Raw genomic sequence first — 19,559 nt, forward strand, 5'->3', positions numbered from 1 at the left:
CAACTATTAATGCAAACACATTTCAGCTTTTACCTTAAGGTGAATCTAGCTCAAGACAATGACACTTGTTTCTATTGTAGCCTACTATAACTTTCAATTTCTGTTTGACTTATCCAGTGGTTTCCCCTCCCTAAAGCAACGTAAAACACCGCTGGCCTGATTTACCACAGTCATATTCTGTTCCTCTACCTAAATGGTAAATTAATGAAAATAACTTTTTGTAATCTGTCTTTAATCAGTCAAAGACAGATTACAAAAACCACGTTAGTGCAAACAGCATTCGCCCCCAGTTTAAATATAATTCCACAGAAGCAGAAAGGGCATGTGCAGCCGCTCAAGTTACCTTTGGTAGACTGCAGCTGGGCGGTCCTCTGACTACATGAGCTAGAAAGTCACTAGAGAACAAAGTTTGAAATGAGTGTGTGCAAAACAAACCTGTGCAACACACACTGACTGAGCGCGCGATCAATAATGGATTCAGCCAAGCGGGATGAACACATGAGCGAGCACGCCGCCAACCTACTGGGGACAGGACAGCGGTCCAAACCGACACAAAACGACACAAAAACAAGGTCAAGATGCGTGAAAATCCTCTTTGCGGTAAGAGAAGTCTCATGGGACAGTATGAGGGGGAATAAAAGCCGGTGTCTGAAACTAGGTTAAACAAGCAACTCATGACTGACTGACTGAGTTTAAACTTTAAGCTTAACCTAATAGGCTACTCATTTAACCTTTAAGCTTAATATTTCGTGTAAAGGTTTTCTTTTGTTATTTTCTTTCTTTAGCCTATTTGAAGTAAATTTACATACACTTAACAATAAAAGTTATTTATTGGCATCTGGTTCAATGCTGCACCTTTATAATCTATGGATCCAATTTTGCACAAAAGGTTCGATATAGTGGAAAAAACTTCTTTAGATTATTAAAATGTGATTTAGTGTTTAGAAAAATGTGTGTTCCTTTAAGAACTGTTCACTGAGAGGTTCTTTTGGGAACCAAAAATGGTTCTTCTACAACAACAACAACAACAACAACAACTTTTGGAACTTTTATTTTTAAGAGTGTATTTTCCCACAAGACCAATGTGTAGTATAGTATAGTAAAGCTGAGTATATGGAAAATTAACTTAAGTTATACCGAGGCACCTTGTCATTCATCAAAAAAGAAAAGAAAAGGTGTATTTTCTATTGTATGTAAAGTTTTTGTGTCATTTCATCTTTGTTTTTGTAAAGTATCTTTAATCATTTGTGCTGTTAGATGTAGATGCAGCTCATAATTAATCATAATTTTTTCAGGGTTCCCATGGTCAGTGAAAGCCTGGAAAGATGGGGGAGTCACGGAAATGAATAAAATCTTTAAAAGTCATAGACATTTCTATTGTACAGCAAAAATAAGAAACAACTGGCTGCACCAGAGTTTTGGAGAGATGTTATAATCACTAACTATAGAAGCCAGTGTACCTCACTGTGTAATATAGCATTACAGCATGCCTTTGAGTTAGTGAGCTAGTGGACTTTTCATAAAGTTATTCATCCCTATGAGGCTGCAAGTTGCAACAATCCATTGTTTTGATATTTCTGAAATATTAAAATAATCAGTTTATCAGATAAATTCCAACATGTGGAAGTTTAAATGTGTGACTGGTGTGTGGTTGATCTTGGCAGCTTTAAGTTAAACTTTAAACGTTGAGCTATTGACTCAGATGCTTCCTTCACCCTATTCAAGCAAATAGTTGTCACTAACAGATTCCTTGCTTGTTATGCGTTGCTGTATTAACCTTTTGTTTGATGAACCATTACTGTAAGAAGACTAAACGAATTGACCACATTTTTAGTGTGACATTCTAAATATAACAAAGCTGCTTAAGCCTCAGGCATCATGTTTTTATTCTGATCTCATATTTCAGCAAAAGGCCCAACCCTCTATTTAAATTGAACAATTCACTTTAAACCATGAATGAAAAGTCCCTGCTGCTGTTTTATTGTAGCTTACAGGGGGGAAATAATTTCCTGAGACATGCATTCACAGGCTACTATGTAAAACTGCTGGAATTTCATTTATTCATTAAAGATTTAAATTTGTCCTTTTGCAATTTTATTTTTCAATGGCGTTGAAGTCAAGGCATAATTTTTTTAAAGTATATACAGTAACGTTTACAAGTTTGGGGTTAGATGATTTTTAAGAAAAATAAATGAATACTAAGCAGCACATGTTTTCAACACTGATAATAAGAAGAAATGTTTCTTATTATGCGTCATCATCATATTAGAATGATTTCTGGAGTCATGATGCTGAAAATTCAGCTTTGCCATAACAGGAATACATTTTAAAAGAGACAATTTATCTTAAATGAAATTAATATTTCCCAATATATTTTAATTTACTGTAATTTTGATAAAATAAAAAAAACACAAATTAATACCAAACCTTGAACTACTGTGTATATGTCCACAGGAATTAAATGCATGACCTTGTTGTTAGTAATGCAAGTACTGATGGTAAAGTTGGATGTGTTTTATGTTAATAATTTGTCCGTTACCCATTACATTTTCCTACAATCCATGCAAATTATATTAATGCAATTATATTAATGAATCATTCTTTACTAAATCTTGAAACTGCCTTTGTTTTTGTTTCTTTAGGTTCTTCTGCTCACCTTGCTGGCTTTAATTCTCACAATCATATTTATTCTGAAACTCCGCTGCAGTGATAAAGGTACAATATCAGTTTTGTACTGTTTTTCTGGTCATAATTGAATTTAGGCCAGCCTTTGACTGGAATTGTTTTAATTAAAGATCACCCTTTATAAGATTTTACTACATATATTACATACACGCACTGTCCACTTTAATAGGTACACCTTGCTAGTACCGGGTTGGGCAATGTGCTGGAAACATTCCTCAGAGATGTTGTTATTGACATGATCGCATCACACTGTTGCTGCAGATTTGTCAGCTGCACATCCATGATGTGAATCTCCCGTTCCAGTACATCCTAAAAGAGCTCTATTGGACTGAGATCTGGTGACTGTGGAGACCATTTGAGTATAGTGAACTCATTGTCACTGTGGAGGCCATTTGAGTATAATGAACTTATTGTCATGTTCAAGAAACCAGTTTGAGATGATTTGAGCTTTGTGACGTGTGACCTGCTGGAAGTAGCCATCGGAAGATGGGTTCACTGTGGTCATAAAGGGATGGCAACAATATTAAGGTAGACTGTGGCATTTAAACAATGATCAACTGGTACTAAGAGGCCAAAGTGTGTCAAGAAAATCTCCTTCACACCATTACACCACCGGCAGCCTGTTTTTCCAATCTTCTATTGTCCGGTTTTGATGATCCCGAGTGAATTGTAGCCTTAGTTTCTGTTCTGACAGGAGTGTCACCGGTGTGTCTTCTGCTGCTGTAGCTCTTCTCCTTCAAGTGTTGTGTGTTCAGAGATGCTCTTCTGCAGACCGAGTGGTTATTTGAGTTACTGTTGCCTTTCTATCAGCTCACCTCTGACCTCTGACATCATCAAGGCATTTTCACCAGCAGAACTGACATTTACTGGATATTTATTCTTTTTCTGACCATTCCCTGTAAACCCGAGAGATGTTTGTGCGTGAAAATCCCAGTAGATCAGCAGTTTCTGAAATACTCAGACCAGCCGTCTGGCACCAACAACCAAAGTCACTTAAATCTCCTTTCTTCCCCAGTCTGATGCTCAGTTTAAACTTCAGCAGATCGTCTTAATCATGTCTACATGCATACATTCACTGATTTGCCGCCATGTGATTGGCTGATTAGATATTTGTGTAAATGAGCAAATAAACATTTGTACCTAATAAAGTGGTCGGTGAGTGTAAAAAGTATGTAATCTTTAATCCATTGTATAATCACCTTTAAATGCCATTGAGCATTGGAATGAAGCCCTGTATTATTATTACATTTGACAACTTATATTTGAGATATCATTCTGTCTACATGCTCTGTATTTTGTTTGTTTTCTGTCTGATAGTTACTGATAGCTGTAAAAATCGCTGCATATCCAAAAGTCGTGATGCTAATGCAGCGTGCCACTGTGACGCTGCATGTGTGAATGAAGGCACCTGCTGTCGGGACTATGAGGAAGTGTGTGTGGAACCAAGTAAGTGGCATTTCTCTTTCTTTTGCACTTTCTTTAACTCTCTCTTTCTCAAGGCCCTGACATACTCATGGCAAAGTTGTTTCCGTTCTCCGCTTAGGGGCAAAAACAAGTAAGAGTTAATCACTCGCATATGTGACTACATTTTCATGGTAGGCGACTAAGTAAAGTCTATCATTAGCCATTGGCTAATAAATTGTTAGATTTCAGTCGCCAGTTTTTGATGCTAAGTAGCACAGTGTAGCACAGATATATTTTCATTTGCCTTCACTCATCTTGATCACTCTGACTGAGAGCTTGAGAGTTTCGCTTGACTTTCTTTCACTATTTCAATTCATCTCAATGGATATGCACTGTGCGCAACACTTAAGCAAAACATGGTCAGATCAAAGTGTCTGAATAATATTTGGTCCCAAGTTTGTATACATTTTACTAGTAGTCCACTGTATGAAGAATTTTTGGGTATAATATGTCACAGTTTACTTTATTTTGCTATCCTCACTTACAGGTGAAACTCGAAAATTTTGAATATCTATATAGTTATATATATAATATTTATATAGTTGTCTGGGGAGTAAACAAAAAAAAGTGCTAGTCAATGGTGATTCTGTTGCCAAGGTTTGCGTAGAGGGTTGCACCAGCTCTGCAATTCCGTGTTCTAGTCACATCAAGTCACGTTCATTAATATTCCACTTAAAGGGTTCATATAATGGTACATGCACTTATACAAGTTGATTGTACCGAAATGTGTGTTGGCAGTACCTGTACACAACCATCATATAATGATAAAAATCCATCCAGTGTTTTTTTTTTAATCTCCTTTTATGTTTTCCCCTCTCTCAAATCGAGCTGTGTGATGTCACACGGTCGGACGCCCCTCCCACGATTGTTAATTGACAGCAGCGTTTCAACACAGACCCGCCCGTCCTCAGAGACTCCCGCTGCCATTCTTTCTCCAAAATATACCCTCAACTGTTGTCAAGGCAACACTCCACATGTGTTGTGTCAAAACGCCCCACAGAACAGAGGGGCGGGGTGAGCAAAGCTCATTATCATTTAAAGACACATGCACTTAAATGGCGTGCTGAAAACAGAGCTGTTTTTGACCAGGTAAAATTAGTGTTTTCTTACAATACTAATGATAATTTTTAATTAAAGTATATTACAAACTTTTCATAATAATCATAATCATATTAACTTGTACAAAAATGGCATTATATGACCCCTTTAATACAATATATTGCTTTGAAGCAAGCAGCTTTATAGTAATAAACATTGTGTATTGTGAATGGCATTTCATTGGCAAACCAAATCCTGGGAGTGCAAGCACACTACACTAGGGGTGTCGCATCCTCCTTGAGCACTATAGACATCTTTCCACACGTGGTACTTTTCATTGGTTAGTCAATGTGATGTATTATCCAAGGTAATCTCCCTTCGGGCAGGGTGTGGTCTCCGTTGTGTCCTTTTCTCTGCATATATAAAAAACACACAAAAAAACACTGTCCCCTGCATTAACATCTGGGCTGCGTCCTAAAACTGATAAATGCTGCCTTCAGAGGACACATTCCAAGGTAGGAAGGCATCAAGGCATGTCCGCATGCAACGTTAGCTTCACTTCTCCTGAGATACCTTCATCTGATCGATGTTTGAAGGCAGCATAGATGTATTCTTCGCTGCCTTTGATATCCCACAATCCTGTGCTTTCCATTTTGTGACAGTTGAGCTAGAAAAATAAAGATGGCGTCTGAAAGTTGCAGCTGGTCGTTAGTTTGTGTGTAAATGTACATTTTTGATCAGCGTTTTCCTCTTTTTCCACATTTCTAGCGATTTCTACTAATGTAGTTATTAAATATTCACTTAGTTTTCACCAAAGCTCACTCTATATTGCTGTAGATCATTAAACCGTTATGCTGCCTCAGAAGTCTGTCTGAAATCAGTTTTGTGAGGTACCTTCAAGCACAAACGCTGCCAGCTCTAGTGATTTACTACTTATTTAGTTTTTGATCACACGTCACCTAAGGTGACTGAGTTGGATGTATGGCAGTTACAAGTTATCTTATGGCAAGAAAAACAGAAGTTCCTCTGGAAGTAATAAGGTAAACCTTAATCTGAATTCAACAAATAAGTCGAGAGATTATTTTGTTATTAACTGACATCAGCTATGCAAAATATAATGCAAATTACACTAATGCCAAGGTCTCTGGCAAGAGGTTTGGTGAAGTGATATTTACGTACGTTCTGCCTGGTGACGTGCTGAGTCAGAGCGGCGACATCTTCCACTTGCTGAGCTGGGCTGTGTTGCAGTGGGAAGAAAGGAGTTGGAATCCGTTTCACAAAGTACTTATGAACGTTGAGCTCTTGGAGCACAGGTCCTTATAATCAGGAACATGCAGATGAAGGATCCCGAGGAGAAGATTCTGAAGTCCATACAGAAGATCCGGGCAATCTGGAACATGCAGATCTGGAGGATCTCTGAAGAGAAGATTCTGATGGGGGAGCAACGCTTGTGATCGTTGTCTCTGTTGCTGTTTTCAAACTTCCCAAATTCACTTCTTACAGAACTTCTTTGTTTCTCTCTTTAGAGCTTCAGAGTCTTAAGAGAGCAACTTCACAACTCCATAGAGCTTAGCACATCTTGTAACTGGAACCTTGAACCAGAACCAGAACAACTCTTTGTCTTGGAGAGAACCTTTTTAAACTCTCCTGAGAAGGAGGGTTTGGTAACTTGGTGGCTTTCAGATCCAGTGTTTTGATAGTCTGATGTTGTCAGAGGTGGCCACTGTATGGCCCTTCTTTGACATAAGGTTAATTTGTATAGCTTCAAGTTCATGTTTAGAACAATGTCTTTTAAGGTTTTTCCAATGCATAATTCACTTTCAAAACCAATTCCAGATTAACCTAGACATTGTGCTGAAAACATAAAGACCAAACATAATTTGGTAATATTGAACTTTTACCCATGATTTCATGTATTCCTTAATAGCTAAGTTTGTATATTTTGTATGTACACAAACAACACTCATTAAGTATATACAGTTCTTTAAATAGATATAAATAATATTTTCTCCATTTTGACCATGGTGTGTCCATTTTGCATAGAAAATCCATCCTTTGTGGCTTCAAGGATGGAGTCTGAGAGTCTGTGGTCATTCTCTCCCTGGTCTCAGGATTGAGGGACTGGTGTGAACAATGGGCGATGGGTCATGGGATCAGTCTGTTATCAATTACATGCTAATCATCATTCTTCCCTTCCACAAATGGTACCTGGCAGTTGTCTTTGCAGGCTTATCTCCTAGCCCACCTAGTTCCTTGTTTGGAGGTTTGTTCTTTTGGAGGTGTGAGTTTTAGAGTCATGTCCTTTTCATCATGGCAGATGAAAGGGGACTTATGTTGTGATGAGGGGAGACTGCCCTCATGTTTGCCTGATGATCACTACACTGCAAAATTATTGCCTTTTTTAAAAAAAAAAAAGAAAGGGTGAAGAAACATCTGAAGTGACCTACTCCCATTGTAAGTACAGTCCTTACCGCCCCCTTGTGGCACGGGGGACTACACAGCTTACGTGGGGCGTTTAAGTTACAAAGTAGCCTGAGTGCACTTGTTATTATTAGGCACACAGCAGCCTGGCTGCATCTGCACCATTAAACCTCGTAGCACAGTTCAGCTGGTTGCGGCATTTAGTATAGTTACCACTAGTGTTGTCAAAAATATCACAATTTTGATGCGTATTGATACTGAAATACCTGAAACTGTTCCAATACTCCTTTTCTGCAGTATTGATACACTTAAACCAGCTGTGCATTCTCGCTGTCTTTTCTCTCCAACTGCAAATTGACACCCACCCTCCTCTCACTCACCCGTCCCATTGAATTGTGCTTGTATTGTGCATAATTTTACTAATTCCTGCATGTTTATTAATTCATGCCTCTCCAAAAACTCGCGAAACTGAGTTGTTTGCCTGGCTTATTGTGCATAAACAGTCAAATACACACACAATTGTCAAAGTGCTGTCTTGGCGAGTATTCAGGTAAAAACATTCAGTTTTGGAATGTAGATAATTGAGAAAGTAAATGCATGTTGTGTAACAGTATATTAGATCCTTGCATACGCTCTTAAAGTGACAGCAGTCTAATAAACCTGCTGCTGTCTTTCATGTTAATCAAAGAAAAAAAGACAAAGAGAAAATCACTCATTGCTGTTGACTGAATAACTTATGTAACTTTAATTGTAAGCATTAATTTGTATTTCATTTTTACTATGAAGATTTTCGAGTGTTATTTTACATTTGATTACTTTATTTAATTTTGTGTAGTATTTCTTACCTAAATACTACTTTTAGAACCACCAGAAAAACTTAAAGCTGTTTATTTCATTTGTCTCTTTGTTTTATTCTATGTATGTGTGCTATGGATGGAGGGAGGTCATTAAACGCTGATAACAATTGCGAGATTGAAGCTTTAACATTGGAGAGGAACAGAAGAAGGTCATCTGTGTAAAGAGATGGAATGTTTGGAGCCATGAACAACAATGGGATATATAGGTTTTGCTCTCTTATAGTGTGCACAAAGGGGTTCACAAATAATAACGGTGAGAGAGGACAGCCTTGTCTTGTGCCTCTCTGCAACTGAAAGGGTAATGATTTATATGTGCCTGTTATCGCAGAGGCCAGGGTAGCTTCACAGAAATACATTTTGGACTGAATCCCAAATGTTTCATTAGCGCCCACATATTGCCACTCTAACCAGTCAAAAGCCTTTTTCAGCATCCAATGAGAGCACTACACATTGTTAGGTTAATGATTCTGCCAAATCCACAATATGCAGAAATCTGCAAACATTTTCTGCTTCCAAATGACCCCTAATAAAGCCTGTTTGGTCATGATGGAGTAATTTATCCATTACTTTGGCATATAATTTGGCATATCAATGATATGGGACGATAGCTGGAGCATTTCATGGGGTCATTTCCATCTTTTTTTTTATAATAATGTTATAAGCGCAGTTTTCTGATTCTTATGTAAAGTTTTATGCTCTAGGCTAGGGCATAGTTAATACAATCTAATATTAAAACTCCAGTTATGTCTGAATAGAGCTCTAAAATCCCAAGCCAGGAGATGTTTCCCTTTAAAAAAGACTTATTTCTTTAACCCATCAAGTGTTAAGGAGTCATATATCAGTGAGTTGTAATTTTGATAAGGTACATGCTATTGAGGAAAACTTAAGAGTTGTTTAGGTCCACAGCATTATCAGAAGTGTACAGATTCTTGTAAAAATCACAAATTACCTGATTATTTTTTGTATAGGTTCTGTTACATATCAACCTCAATGTTTCTAGTGGCATTGATGTCTAATTTTGTTTTAATTTCCAAAAAATCATCTTGCCATGTCTCCCTGAAAATAATATTTATATTTAGTTCAATGTACAATGAATTTAGCTTTGTATAGAGACAAAGAGCTATATTGTTCCCTTAAAACCGATAAAATATTAGATTTTTCTGTGAAGTGTTATTTCAGTTGCCTCTCCAAGTCAAACCTCTTTTTCAATCTGTCATTCGCCTAGATCTTGATGCTTTTAACATTGAAGAGAAAGCCATGCAGACACCTCTTATAAAACACTTACATGTCTCCCATAATATTTCCAGATTGTGACATTGTTAGCTATGTATCCAAGAACTCCTTAAGCTGTCGATTAATTTGCATCATAAATTCTGAGTTTGTCGAGAGACTATCAGTATATCGCCACCCATAGAGCTTGCTGAAAGTAAGAATAATAATATTGCAAAGTATAAATATTCTGAATGTTCTAATCCAATCTGACTTCTGACCTGTAATGCTTCCTGAATCATAATCACACACCGAGCTCATTCATTGGCCAGAGGAGAACTGGGGGCCAGTTAAGCCTGGTTTCTCCCAGACTTTTCTTAGCACTCGATTCATGCTAACTCACATTAGACCTTCTAAAGGATGTTTGTCCCAAACCTTATCGCTGGGCCCCAGACCTCACTTCCATATGAGGCAACAGTGACAGTGTCACACTATCAAAAATCTTTGTCCCAATCCTGATTGGAATGTTTATTTTGAATAATTCCATTCGTATGGCGTGCAGTGCTCTGCGAGCTTTTATAACTAATGTTTTAATTGCTAAATTGGAATTTCCAGTGAGTGAGCAAGATAATTATATTGTAAAGAGTGTTGAAGTATGGTGTTGTTTACAGTAAATACACGTTTATGTTCCAGATATCAGTTTTTTCCCCCTGAAATATCATAATCGTAGTTTTTTGGACGTTGACTTCTAAGGTCTAGTTGTGGAAGTATTCAGTTAATATGTCTAGGTTAATATGTCTAGGTCTGGAGACCTGATGAGTTGATTATAGAACAAAATTATTTTCCCAAATTACTGGTTACACAGATTCCTCTGTTATTAGGATCTGTTTTTTTTTTCTTTTCTTTCTTTTTGTGTTGTTATAATAATCCAGTTTCCTCTGCCTTAGTGTGTTTTTGTATTGTTTCAGAAGTTCTGAGTGTTTAATTTAAATGAATCCGAGCTCTTGTTTTACAGTCATAGTCAAACCATTTTTCAGAAGGTTTTAATTTAGTGTTTTTTGTGTTGATATAGAGTCAATTTATTTAAATTAGCACTTTAACCATATCCTGAAAATAATAAGTAATAATGAAGTTACATATAAAGATATACTGAACTTTTACTGTAAGTGGGTTAAGTTGAACTTGAACCTGTATTTAGTGCTGTTCTCTTATAAATGGATCACCCGAGACTGTTGTTAGGTGTAAAGTCTCCCTTGGGTCATGTTACTATAACATCACACTCTCACTCTTCGGTTTGAGGAAGTCTTAAGTTATGTTTTGTTTCTCAGTAGCCCTGAAAACCATCTGTGTTTGTGTGTGTCTGAGATCGAAAAAGGGAAAATTAAGTTATTTAAAGTGTGTGTACAGACACTGAGCATTTATGCAGGGCTGGAACAGCCTAAAAAAGGCCTTACTTTGCAAACAGAAACAAGAATGTCTGAACCATCAACACCCACCTGTTGAAATTCCCTCAGTACAGCGTTAGAGCTCTGCGGACTCACTGTGGGGTTCTCCGAGTTTAGGTTTAAGGTCACTCCCTGAAGTTTTTTTTCCCCTGATGTTTTGAATCAGTTCCATTTTCCAACACAGTAGCCAAATGTTCCTCCCAGTGGCGCCTGCTGTGAGCACTGCATGTGAGGAATGGGTGGATTTTGCATTCATTTGGTGAATTGCACATAGAGGTTCAGTGACTCGCTGTCCCCTCCAGTCTCATTTCACATTTACATACTAAAGATACACATATACAATACATGCAAAAAAAAAAAAAAAAAAAAAACAGTACTACAGAATGTTTTTGTAGCTTTATCGGGTGTAATATATTTGTCCTTGAATAAAGATTCACAAATATGTCTCAAGATAAGCACTAATAAAATGACAAAACACACAACAAAATTACTTTAACTCAAATTAAAACTGAAAATTATTTTATGAAATAAATATATTTGAATGGTTTTTAATGAGACATTATTGTTACTAATTGTCCTTGTGTGAAAAAAAACACAACTAACAATAAAGATAATTCAGAGATTACAAACTTTAAACATTAGATACTACCAAAATGTAAAATATTTACAGCATTAACTTTTCTTTTCCTGTGAGTTTCTTCAAGTTTGAAGTTCAATTGAATTTCGTTTGTCTTAAGGCGAGAATAGGGTAAAATTTTAAAATAATAGATATCACCATGAAACTTCCTCAGTTGATTACTACAAGTATCTAAAAAAAAACATAATTTTTTTTAAAATGTTTATGTTTTATTATGCAAATTAGGCATTATCTCATTAAATATGCACAATTTTGCATATATTTTCGGTAGATAGATTTGAACATATGATAAAGCCAGGTGCAAAATTATTTTTTCATTTTGTTTACACACAAGATGAAAAAAAGAATTTCAGAGGGATTTCAGGATATACATGCTTTCATTACCTAGGAAATCAAAATATACTGCCTTAAAAAAATAAATGTTCGCCATATTTTTTATATCGGCCAGGAATGATTTATTAACAAATCCCTCTGAACATATCTTCAGAATACTGCTAAGTGCATAAATGCTACATAGACTGAGATGTTTATAGCCTACTGGAGAATGACAAAAAAATAATTTTGAGAAAAAGGCATTTAAAGATTTGTAATGTAAAAAATCATACTTTTTTAGTGGAAACAACTATTTACAGACACAATAATCTTATCAAATCATTAGCAACAACAATACAAACCACCTAAATCACATCAAAACAATAAACACAGCATTTATGGCCTTCAACTGAACAGAAAAACAGTCAAAAACACACATCTAAAAGTCAGAGCACGTCACGTAATGCATCTGAACGAATCACGTTGTCAGAAATTGACATCAGCCAGTGAGATTTCGCTTTTAGAGTTAAATGCCCATTGTACTTTCACGATTGGTTGCTGATAAAAAGGAAATGACCATATTTGGATCTGACAACAATGTACAGGAGAGAGAGCTTCCCAACGGTATGTGTGATGACAGGGAGCAGACAGATTGTGGAGCAGGCTGTTGATTTAGAACGCCAACTTTGGTTGAATTTAGGAGAAATCTACAGACGCAAATAGACAAAGTGTAGTAAAATAAAGACCTAAATGTGTATTTTGGACTTTTTTTCACCACAAGTCTGAAAGAAGACATGTTATTGAAGACAAATACCCCAAAATCTCAAAATACTCTCCTCAATAAAATTTGCTAACACTTTATTTTACAGTGTCCTTGTCACACGTTGCATGTTACTATTGTACTAATTATAAATTATGCATAATTACATGCGACTACCCCTAAACCAAACCTTATTCTAACTATAGTAAGTAATGTGAAGTTAATTAATATTACTCAGTACATGTGTAATTACACTGTAACAATGACACCTCAAAATAAACACCACAAAATAAACTAAAATCACATGTCTGTTTGTACAGCTTTGAAGGCTTGTCATATACACCATATCGTCAGCTGTTTATTATACTGCACTTAAATATAACTTTTTTTTGTGAAACTGCATGAAAACAAAGCGTACTGTGCAAAGCACTCTACAACTAAACTTGAGTTGAATACCCTCACAATCTTCCCGCATCATCTGTGTCGTGCTGTTCATCCTCAGCCGTTGTGTTCCAGGTCGGCGCTGGACGTGTTCTCAGTCCCGCTGCGGTGAGGAGCGCTCGGGGAACCGCCTCTGCTCCTGCTCGGCAGACTGTGTGGAAGCGGGCGACTGCTGCACCAACTACAAGAGCACATGTGAAGGTACATGACATGCTTTCTTCTGTAGTGCATAGCTGCATATTTATTAGTGGTCATTTTATTTTTTTATATTTGTCTGTTTTGTTAAACGGTAGGGGTGTGTTACAATAAATCACAATACAAAAATGCATCAATATGTATCGTGGATTGTGACAACATGTATTCAGCTTCAAATCATCTATAATTTTATTCTGACTTCACCTTTGTCCTGTGCATTGGGTTTCCAGCACTAAGTCCAAGCTTCTTCATTTAGCATTTTAATCAACAGTACGTTTTTTCCTTTTACCATATGTCTTGGAGTATCGCAATAAAATAATATTGTGAGTTCAGTATGGTGATATGTATCGAATCGTGACATGAGGGTATCATTACACCCCTATTAAACTTCTCATAGCAGCTGTGAAGTTGTGATGGATCTGAAGGATTTGTCTTTGAAGTTATTCGGGCCTGGAGTTCATCTCCGCTCAGCAGGATAGAGAGCTGTGCATCTTCCCTACATGAGGTTGTCATGGCCAGATGTTTTTCTTTAAAATATTTTCATAAATGCTCTGCTGATTATTTTAGGTCAGTTTTTTTTGGGTGTGATGGACAGAATAGTGTCCAAATAGTGATATAGCATCACTGTTGTTTTATACTAGTCATCACACATTTACTCCAGTAAATAGGATTTTGAAAGCCAATTTCTATATTGTATCTTAAAGTGTTGCACTAAAAGCTGATAAACATGTCCACTTTTATTACCTTGTTAAAAAAAAAAAAAGTTTATGTTGTCACACTATATACTGTAAGGTAAGTTGTAATATTGGGAATCTGCCAAATAGCCAATTATAGACTTTTCAGTAAACTTTAAACAGTCCAGCAAAAACAACCCTTGTGAAAAATAATTGTGTTGCATTGAATGTGCATCGTATTTCAAATCTTAAAACTATACTTTAAAAAAACTTGCAGACAATATAAAATTAATAAAGTATAAGGACACTTAAGTGTACTTAAAGAGAGTGCACTTTCAATAATGTCACTTTATAAAAATGTCACAAATATAAGTTTGGGTTCAAAGTACATTTTAAATGTACATTTTTGTGTTTTAATAATCTTTAGTACACTTATTTGTATGTGTTGACTAACATGCTAAGCATATGCAAAGTACTTGATTATAATTTGAACTGTAGTGTGTTGTTTTATGTTTCATTTGAATTTGATATTGAAAGTTGAAACACACACACACACACACACACACACACACACACACACACACACACACACACACACACACACACACAGGATATCGGGTTTCCATGTTTTATGTGGACTTTCCATTGACATGATGATTCTATCCCCTGACACTAATCCTACCCCTAAACCCACCCATCACAGGAACTTTCAGCATTTTTACATTTTCAATAAACATCATTCTGTATGATTTTTAAGCTGTTTTCCTCATAGGGACCTAAAAATGTCCCCAAAAGGACAATAATTTCTGATATTGACATTTTGTCCCCATTACAAAGTTTACCTGAACCACACACACTCACACAAATATAAAACTATGCTGTAATGTTATTTTTGATATCTGAAGTTTTAAATATTATTCTAATTTAAAAGGAATTTGATAAACTCAACATTAAAAAAAAATGCTTCTAGAGTTTTTGTATAACTGGAATTATTACCTTTTTTACATTTGGTTAATGAGATATAGCTCTTGTGATAACTAGCCCTATCGCTCCTTTGTTTTTGAAGTGTATTTGTGTGAGTAAAGAAAAAAAAAAGGGTGGGGTGGGGGGGGTTCAAGATTTGGCTGTAGCTGAAATGAGAGCTGTGGAACTGATCTTTGAACCCTTTGGAAACCCAAATTGCACACACATGATGTATGTGTTAACCCTTTTAGATGTTGTTTAGATAATTCCACTAGTTGTCATTCTTCAGCAACGTTTATGTATACAATCACAGCCATGTTGTTCCTGTAGGGGCATTAGCCACTGACAGCTAATTATTATCACTTGAAAATAAGCTGCCTGGACTATGTCATCTTCATTTATATAGCACTTTTAACAATGTAGATAGTTTCAAAGCAGCTTTACAGTGATAAACGGATAATTTAAGGTAACAGAGATTGTTTTGACTTTATAGCGGTTCTTGAATAAATATATTTTCCAACTAATGTTAGTTTTGATTGATTCACTTCCGTCGCAACGATCATTAGTTATTAAATTAGAGGCCGCTAAGACGACACCGTTCTCTCTACACAGACTTTAAACGCGAACCTGTGAGAAACGCTGATGGCGCTCGCGTGCGAATTAAGAATTAATTCTATAGTTATGCGCATTTTAATATATTTGCGCAGGTTTGTAATTCCCTACAAACCAAGTCTTAACAAACTACTTGCCTGGCCTTAAACATTTTTAGACAGAATTGTATCACTTCGGGGTAGATACGCAAAACCGAAATTATCCCGACAAAGCTTTAACTTTATTGATTATTGAGTGATAAAGGGATCCTCCATAGGGAGAGGCTAGTTGGCACTTCAGCACAATGCTAGGTCAAAGAGATGTGTCTTTAATCTAGCTTTGAACTGACAGAGTGTGTCTGCTTCCCGGACAATGATAGGAAGACTTTTCCAAAGTTTTGGTGCTAAATAGGAAAAGGATCTACCGGCAGCAGTCGATTTTGATATTCTAGGTATTATCAACTGGCCGGAATTTTGAGATCGCAATAGACTTGAAGGACTATAATGCGTTAAGAGCTCGCTCAAGTACTGCAGAGCTAAACCATTTAGTGCTTTGTAAGTAATCAGCAATATTTAAAAATGTATACAATGTTTAATAGGCAGCCAATGCAGTGTTGACAGAACCGGGCTAATATGGTCATACTTCCTGGTTCTGGTAAGAACTCGAGCTGCTGTGTTTTGAACTAGCTGTAGTTTGTTTATTAAGCGTGCAGGGCAACCACCCAGTAGAGCATTACAATAATCTAGCCTTGAGGTCATGAACGCATTAACTAATTGTTCCGCATTTGTCAATGAGAGAGTTCTTTTATGTCAGTTGTTTGTTTTTATCATTAGAAGACTGTGATGAAGTTCCAGTATTTTTATGATTTTTTTTTGTAGTTTGGCTAATTGGCTTCCTTCTTGATTGATTTTGTCTGATATGTGTGTAGTGTTATCGTTGTACCAAGGCCAACTATTCCACCCTCTCCCTCCTTCAAAAAAACTGAATTGTTCCTCATTGCCCTTTCATTTCTCTTTCTCACTGTTATGTCAATCCTTGGAAAATGTAACAATGCAAGAACAAATACACCTGGCCAGAGTTTCCAGTCACTAATACTTGCTTTCTCTTCCTTCTTTCTTCACAGGTGAAAAAACTTGGCTTGAAGAGGACTGTGAGGACATCAGGACTCCTCAGTGTCCTGCTGGGTAACAGACTTGTGTTTATAAATGAGATCTGTTGCTCTGTGTCAGATTAATATCCTTAACTCAAAGCTTAGAAATTAGCATCTATAGTTAATGAGGCTTTGAATGTTTTATAGACACATTGTGTGTGTTGGTCACCACGTTCCTTTGACAATATGTTTTTACCAAATTTTGGGATAAAACATTATTTGTTTCTTTGAAAATTATATCCCTGGCTACATCCGAAAGCTAATACAGCTTCCTCACTGTTAGCCAAAGACTTCAAAGACTTCACTGGAACTGATCTTCAAACCCTTTGAAAACACAAATTGCTCACATATGACGTATGTGTTAACCTTTTTAGATGTTGGCTGGATCAGCTCATAATTCCACTATTTGTCATACTTCAGTAACTTTTATGTACACAATCATAGCCATGTTTGTTCCTGTAGGTGCATTAGCCACTGACAGCTAATTATTATCAATTGAAATCAGCATACAACACATCTAACATAAACGAGACCCAACAGCAGTGAACAGAAACAGAGGAACTTAAGTGTTCATGCAAACAAGCAGTGACACATACCTAAACTGAATGACGTAATCAAATGAACAACCATGACAACAAACTCAACAGGGCAAAAGTGCAAACAGAAACAAAGTCCAAACTGAGTGAGATTGTGACAGTATTATATACAAAAAAAAGATGTATAAGTTCTGTCATTAAACTCTAAATGGCTCCGGCTGATATGTTCTTATCTCAGTTTGTTAGCGATCACATCGTTTCTACATAGCGCAGCTGATGTGCTTGCCAATGAGCTTGCTGCTCAACATTTAAAAACTTGGAATTGCTTGGTGTTAGCAGTCTGCAACACACATTCAGAAACCCTCTACCTTCCCCAGCTCCACCTGTATAGATCTGCTATGGAGGTTATTTAATGTATGCTATATGTTCAGCAGTAGCATGTCTTAACAGCAGCGTGTCTGTTTGATGTATCGGCTGTAGCAAGTCTCTGTACTTGCTCTGCAGCAGCAACGTAGCAGATATATTCCACTGAGACCAAATACTTTAACATTGCCACATCCATTACCATGCCAACCTCTCAGAGAGTTGTCATGACAGAAATACATTTCAACTCTCAGAATAGTTTTAGCAGAAATATATAGCAAATGTTAATTTGGTCTTGGCAGACTAGATCTGCTACGCTGCAGAGTAAGTATGGACTTACTACTCCTAATAGATACACAGAAGATTTAAGATATGCTGCTGCATAAATATACATACATTAATCCTGTAGCAGATCTAGACAGGTGGAGCTGGGGGAGGTGGAGGGTTTCTGTGGAACTGTTTTAGTCCATTGCATTTTTCTTAATTGAATAATTTAAAGTGGTCCTATTATGATTTTTCAAATTTTCCCTTTCATGCAATGTGTAATATAGCTGTTTGTAAATGTAAGTGTTCTCCAAAGTTGTGAAGTCGAAAGTGCACTATAAATAAAGTTAATGTCTCCCAAAGGAAAGAATAGACTCTGATCCGACTTTACGAGTCGTTTTTAATTCGAATCCTGCTGCTTTACGGTTCTACGTCACTACACTACACATTTGCACAATGCCCACCTATTTTGTACGTTGTAAATGTCATTTTACTGATGACTGCTTCTCAAATCACGGAGTTCAATGCGGGTATTCACATGCTTGCTCTTGAAAGATAGGTCAGTACCCAATTTATTTGGACCAGCTTGCTCCTCAGAATCACAACCTGTAAGTATGAATAATTATTGATGTATATATTTGATACCGGGTGTTCAAAATAGTTTTTTGTTTTATATTGTGTAAGTTTCCAGCTAACCAGCTAACTCGCGTTATTACTGTCTAACTGAAATACTTCTGCTAATCAGCTGTGGGCCACTATTACCTAAAACTTGTCAACATGTCATAATATACCTCAAACTGAATAGTATATCACTGAGAAACGTCCCGCTCAAGTCGTCCTTGCGATGGAGGTTTGGGTTGAAAAAGTTCTTCCAATGTTTCGTCATCGGACTCGCGCTCGGATTGGTAAAATCGACGCCATCGTTACTGTTTTTATAGAGTGTACAATCGCTGAGCTTTAGAAAGAAGCCCCCGGACAGAGCTGACGTTCAGTTATGGTAAAGGCCATTAGCTTCCAAAACAATCACAACAGACTGCAGCATCTGGCCAATCAGAGCAGAGTAGGCCTTCGGAAAGGGGGGATTCATCCGACGAGTCGTTTGAGAATCATTGAACAATGCAATGTATATAATGAGAAAATTAAACCGTTTTTTTACTTTTGATGCATGTAAACCTGTTGTAGGAAACCTCCAAAACAAAACTAGGAGCCTTTAAAATAGCATAATAAGGGCACTTTAATTTTTTTTTTTTTCGTGACAAATTATATGTGCATAACTTCAGTAGTTGAACTGAAAGAATTAACATGACTTTGGAAATCATGTATTGTATTGGAGTATTTAGATCACCAGTGTACTTATTTGATTAGTGGTCTATAAATAGTATTTATTGTTTATCATAATTATTTGTTTTAAATTGGCTGCGTCCAAAAACTTGCCGTGCCTTCGCAAGTTTAAATGAGCATGTGTACTCAGACTTTTAAATGGCACTGTATATAATGCATCTATTTAGATGCACAGAGAGGCGTGTGTGTGTTTATGTCTGACTCTGGGTAAAT

The 19,559-nt window shown here is 36.6% G+C and overlaps 1 protein-coding gene across 2 annotated transcripts in view; it reads left to right on the forward strand.

Annotated features, from left to right (window-relative positions):
• Nucleotides 1-282: 282 nt before the first annotated feature.
• Nucleotides 283-19,559, forward strand: part of enpp1 (ectonucleotide pyrophosphatase/phosphodiesterase 1) — a 62,994-nt gene continuing 43,717 nt past the window's right edge. For both annotated transcript variants that reach the window (XM_079639116.1, XM_079639115.1), the window contains exons 1-5: nucleotides 283-600; nucleotides 2,643-2,715; nucleotides 4,003-4,131; nucleotides 13,345-13,470; nucleotides 16,816-16,876. In XM_079639116.1, coding sequence (XP_079495242.1) covers nucleotides 472-600; nucleotides 2,643-2,715; nucleotides 4,003-4,131; nucleotides 13,345-13,470; nucleotides 16,816-16,876 — 518 coding nt within the window. In that variant the 5' untranslated portion in view covers nucleotides 283-471. The remainder of the gene's footprint in view (nucleotides 601-2,642; nucleotides 2,716-4,002; nucleotides 4,132-13,344; nucleotides 13,471-16,815; nucleotides 16,877-19,559) is intronic.

Source organism: Phoxinus phoxinus (genome assembly GCF_949152265.1).
Source record: "Phoxinus phoxinus genome assembly, chromosome: 16".
Lineage (NCBI taxonomy): Eukaryota > Metazoa > Chordata > Actinopteri > Cypriniformes > Leuciscidae > Phoxinus > Phoxinus phoxinus.